General features: G+C 30.8%; 1 protein-coding gene and 1 long non-coding RNA gene across 2 annotated transcripts in view; one reads left to right on the forward strand and one right to left on the reverse strand.

Annotated features, from left to right (window-relative positions):
• LOC117181542 (Werner Syndrome-like exonuclease) overlaps positions 1-3,804 on the reverse strand; it is a 35,605-nt gene extending 31,801 nt beyond the window's left edge. The window contains exon 1 of the mRNA XM_033374347.1: positions 3,745-3,804. Coding sequence (XP_033230238.1) covers positions 3,745-3,804 — 60 coding nt within the window. The remainder of the gene's footprint in view (positions 1-3,744) is intronic.
• Positions 3,805-4,459: 655 nt separating this feature from the next.
• LOC117172557 lies at positions 4,460-4,885 on the forward strand. Its single transcript, XR_004467036.1, has 2 exons — positions 4,460-4,683; positions 4,820-4,885. It is a non-coding gene; the product is annotated as an uncharacterized LOC117172557 (long non-coding RNA).
• Positions 4,886-5,834: the final 949 nt, after the last annotated feature.

A 5,834-nucleotide genomic window follows, 5' to 3' on the forward strand; every position in this document is an offset into this window, starting at 1 on the left:
AGAAAGAAGAGAAGAGTTTCATCGAAGGGTTTGGGTTTCTAAACCCTTAATTGCGGTAACGAGCCAACGGAGCCGAACAGGATCTATTTTAATAAATCAACGCGACATTTTTGAAGTTTTAAATTCGGGATAATTCCGCGCCAAATTCGGCTCCGCGTGTTACAAGGTTGTAACGATCGCATAAATTTGCATTCGATCCGCTAGGAACAGCACCGTCGCTTCCATAGAATGCGCGACTTCGATTCGAAATTATAAAATATTCGTGCGAAAAGTAAAAAGATTGGCAAGCAACATTTCAGGGCAAATCGGCATGAATATGGTTTAAGTGATAATCATTCCTGTAAGCGAATAAATGTATATGTTAGATATGTCGAGAATTTTTGGGCAGAGGAAATTTGATATAATGTTTAGATTTAAGATAGCAGACTTGACAGCAGGATATACAATTCTTATATTTATTATCAAATTGGCGACAGAAATCGTTACACTGAACCGAGGGGAGAATCATTTTGGTTTTCGTTGAAATGATTAAGACCTCCGGGCAGTCGGTTCTCCGAACTATAATGTAAACATTATGAGCGGACTTGGCTTTATCGTAGTCGGCGAAGTGTTAGGGCACGTGCGTTCTTCACATGAGAAGGCGTATCGAAATCGGCGACCAATTATTAGTCATAATACGAGTAGGGATATGTAGAGTGGGATAGAGAGAAAATGTAATTTAGAAGAGAGAGAAAGCACGAAAGAGGGGGGAGCTAAGGACCGCCACGACGGTACCGAAACTCCCATCGCCGAAGTCAGAGACCAGAAGCAATCTTGCCCTCCGACGCGTCGGGTTCTCTGGCAAATTTCTACAATTCGCATTCTGAATAAATTCATTTTGTTAATCTAATATCACAAAATCTATAGTTGTCAGTTCATTTTGTTGCCTAATTATCCGTTTTCAGAAAGAAGAGAAGAGTTTCATCGAAGGGTTTGGGTTTCTAAACCCTTAATTGCGGTGATGAGCCAACGGAGCCGAACAGGATCTATTGTAATAAATCAACGTTAAAATTTTTGAACTTTTAAATTCGGGATAATTCCGCGCCAAATTCGGCTCCGCGTGTTACAAGGTCTGTCTTTTTCATTGAATTGCATTAAGAAATAGCAAAAATAATTAAAAACTTGATGCTGTTTGCAAATAAACAAAAAAATATATATTTAAAAATAAGAGTAACTATTGCTAATTATTTAAAAAAAGAAAAAGTCATAAAAATATGTGGTTTAATGCGAATAAAATCTAATTTTAAGATAAATTTTGAAAGCATTTCGAACTTCATATTTCTACGATTTATTTTGCTGCTATTATTGATTTTATTATTAGTTCTAGTTAAAAAAAATAATAATTGTTAAAATTATTAAAGTAGCTAATGAAAATATTATTGAAAACATATACATGATCTGAAGAATTAATACAAAATATATCACTTATATCCAATATAAATATAATAATAATTAAAATATGTAAGATTACAACTTGAGTTGCAAAGTAAAGAATCTTTGAACCTTTAAAATCTTAACAATTTCAATTTTTGAAGGAGATATTTTTAAACACTAATATTAATTTTAATTAAAATGTTTTTAGGGAATAATTTGGTAAAAAGTCATTGAAAAGACTGATAAATGAGAAAATGCATATAATATTATTCAATATAATCTATATATTTAATTAAATTGAACCGAACGTCATATATACATTTATGCAGTTTAATAATTTATTTATTGCTTAATCTTAAAAGCTTTTTTCTCGCTGCATGCAACCCCTAATAATTTGATTTAAAAATATAAATTCAAAGAAGATTTTGAATGAAATTGTTAATTATATTATTTTTGCAAACCTCAATTCTAAAATAAACAGACTATAAGCTATTAAACTCTATAAACAAACGTACTGTACTCATGACGCACAATTGGAGGAAATGCACTTTTGTCAGTCAAAAATGTTTAGAGCTTTCAATTTTTTGCGATTTTTAATTTTTTGTTTTAAATTAAAGATTATGCAATTCCATAGATCTTGACTTTACGAACTTTTGTCTCCTCTATCTTTTTATCAATCATTTTTCCACTCAAAGCATGGAAAAACTAAATTTTTTTATAAAACAATTTTTTACGCTTTAATAACCGATCAGGAAAACTTTATATTGTTTTAAATAAATGTTTAGAAACTCACAGAATACAAATAATGTGCTTACTAATCCATTTATCTGTTATAAACCAATTGTATGAACAAATTGACCAATAATCTTATTATCAAAAAAAAATGTTTTGCTAAAAATGCTTCGCAATAATGTAGGAATGACATTTAATAACAAAAATACTTTAAAAGTTTATAATAATCACTGTGATAAATAATTTTTGTGGCATGATATTAGAATTTCAGATTTTTCGAATTATAATTTCCTTCAATGGCCAGAGCGACTTCAGGTAATCCTTAAAATAATAAATATTTGATCAAATATAACAATTAAAATTTTTGTAAACAAATTAGTTAAAGATATAACACTGCATGCTAATATTTTTGTCACAAGAATTGTTAATAACAGTAGTTATTGTTCACTTTTCTAATATGTTGGTGACTAGCAGTCGTTGGCCAATAACTTAAAACATTTCCAGTGCAAACAAAAAATTTCCATGCTAAAGGGCCAAAATTTCCAATCTGTTTATCTAATTTCTTTAGAAAAATGTGAATTGTTGTATTTTATCTAATATTACTAAATATTTATTATTGCAAGGAATACCTGAAGTCGTTCTGGCCATGGAAGAAAATTACAATTTCAAAAATCTCAAATTCTAATATTTTGCCAAAATAATTGTTTATCACAGTGGTTATTATAAACCCTTAAATTATTTTTGTTATTAACTGCCATTCGCATAATAATGTGAAGCATTTTTAGCAAAAACAAAATATTTTTTACCCATAATAAGACTATTTATATATATATGATGTTCGGTTCAATTTAAATAAATATATACATTATATTAAATAATATTAAATCGATTTTCCCATTTATCAGACTTGTCATTGATTTTTTACCAAATAATTCCCTCCAAACATTTTAATTAAAATTACCACTACTTTTTAAAAATATTTCCTTCAAAACTCGAAATTGTTAAGATTTTAAAAGTACAAAGATTCTTCACTTTGCAACTGAAGTTGTAGTCTTACATATTTTAATTATTATTATATTTATATTGGATATAAGTGATATCTTTTTTATTACTTCTTCTGATCATGTATATGTTTTAAATCATTTTCTCATTGAGGAATTAAATAGTGTAATTTTTTTCATTAGACCCGTAACAATAAATAATATTTTTAACTAAAGCAAATAATCAAATTAATAATATCAGTAAAATAAATGATAGAAATATGAAGTTTAAACTGCTTTCAAAATGTATTTAAAAATTAAATTTTATTCATATTAAACTACATATTTTTATGACTTTTTCTATTGTTAAATAATTAGTAATAGTTACTCTTATTTTTTCATACATATTTTTTGTTTATTTGCAAACAGCATCAAGTTTTAAATTATTTTTGCTTTTTCTTAATGCAATTCAATGAAAAAGTCAGACCTACTTTTTGTAGCGCCATCTGTGGGATTAGTTTGACCGACATTTCTCCTCCGGATCGGAGTATACGCTAGATAGCGTCTATGATCCTTCATCTAGAAAGCATTGAGTGTCCATAACCTGGCAATCTCCCACCTCATCTCTGCTCCAAAGGGCAACGCATTCCGGACTCATCGCCACCCTGAGCATAAACATGATCTAATAAATACATGGTCTAGACACTTGAGGGCCCCGTTTCGTTCAAGCCACGCAAACTCCTAATTCCACCATTTTGTTAGTATGACTGCGTAGTTTGAGTTTGAAGCGTAGAACTGTACGGCGAATTGTTATTATACATACGAATTATAATAAATTTTAGTAGGATTCAAATATTTCTACAGCTCAAAATAGCAAGAAATTTAAATTCTGACGTTTTACAATTTTAAACCCCTTACATTTGCCGCTTTACTTATCCAAGATGGAGAAATTAAGTGATAAGACCAGATTGGTTCGTTTTTTTTTGTTTGCGCGTGGCTAGACCATAAATTTATTAGATCATAAACATAAGTATGAAAAGGTCATAATTCATACATCCATGATTTGGTTTCCCCATATCAATATGCCATAGACCTTTTCATTTAAGGAAAACACCAGGATACCTGTCAGGTAAATGTTTCGAGCAATGTTCATAAGAGGGAAAAAGACAAAGATATGGGAAGTCTATTTCGCACTTACAAAACGGAAGTAAAACTTGCCTGAAACATTTGGAAGTGTTCATGACGTCACGTTTGCTTCCGTTCTATAGTCCGGATTACTGCGCAAGCGCAGCATTAGAGAATAGATCCCGCCAAGCGCTGAATTAGTGCCACAATCGAGACGCGGGACCACGACCACTCATTTCTTTCTCTCCCGAACCTAAGGACGCGGCGAGATCTGTTTTGCTTTCGTGCACAAATTCTGAGTCAATATATTTCTCTAAAAAGTCTTGTTTTATTAATTTTTCCCAATATTTATATCTTATCGGTAATTATATTATTGCTTTACAGTATGTCGTTGCTCGATGTAAAAAGATCTCACATTGCACTTGAAAAAGAGGTTAGTTGAGAAACGGCTATTTACTTTTCGAACTTCAAACGTTTGATGTATATTATACAGCTGAGATAGGCCGTTAGTTTTTAGCTTGATACCGATAATAAAATCTAACCATAAAAATATTGTTTTACAACTTAAGGACGTGAAAGAGAACCAACCAAAGATTGTTCGGAGATCACCAAGGCACCTCCCGACGGAATTAAAGGTAAGTGAATTTAAGTTATCTCAAAATTGTTCCACTGCAACTAGGCACCGGTATCACCGAATATGGCCAAGACGATTTGTTCATTTATTTTAATAAGCTATAGATTGTTAAATAGTAAAAAATGATTTGCCGGTTGCAATTGCTTCGGGTAAGAAAAAGGATGGATCCGGATTCGACTATCACATGCGTCAAATAATTGGTAAAACTTCAGAATAGCGGCTTTTCCCGTATAACCCTTTAACGTAAAAGAATATCGAAACTTGTTATTATTTGATGAATTCTATGTGAAAAAGTTTGGGGAAGAACATTTTTAAACTACATTATGATTTTCTTTACGAAAAAAAGAAGCTGAAATGCATCTTGCATACCTGACTAAAATCACTACTATGGCGCTTATTATAGGTGATTTTTGCGTAGCGCACTAAGAAGTATAAATAATTAAAAAAATATTCTTGTGTTGCACTACGTATGATATAATAATGAAATTATGGATTTTTTATTGGGTTAGAGTCAGGTACGTAACTAACATTGCGGCTAGTTTTTTAACTATTAGATAAAAACATTCCTCGGAAATGCCCTTCCTCCACCTTTTTCATTTAGAATTCATCAAGTAATAACAAGTTTTTGAAATTTTTTTACGTTAAAGGGTCATACGGGAGAAGCCGCAATTCTAAAGTTTTACCACATAATTTTACAGTATGGCTGTAAAATGTTATTAACAGTAAAACATTAAATTTCGCGGTTTAACTATGCAAAGTACGAAAACAATGAAGGTAGAAATTCTTCATCGAAGTAATCTATAAATTTCTTATAAATAATTTGTAGCAATTGCAGAAAAGGGGCGTCACCTGTTTTTTGGCTGGAAAAACAATATTTTTCTGCAACACACTATTAGAATCTTTAACTGAACGATAAATGAAGCGATTTGAGCAGCCAGAAGTTTAAAATT

The sequence above is a fragment of the Belonocnema kinseyi genome, chromosome 1 (assembly GCF_010883055.1).
Source record: "Belonocnema kinseyi isolate 2016_QV_RU_SX_M_011 chromosome 1, B_treatae_v1, whole genome shotgun sequence".
NCBI lineage: Eukaryota > Metazoa > Arthropoda > Insecta > Hymenoptera > Cynipidae > Belonocnema > Belonocnema kinseyi.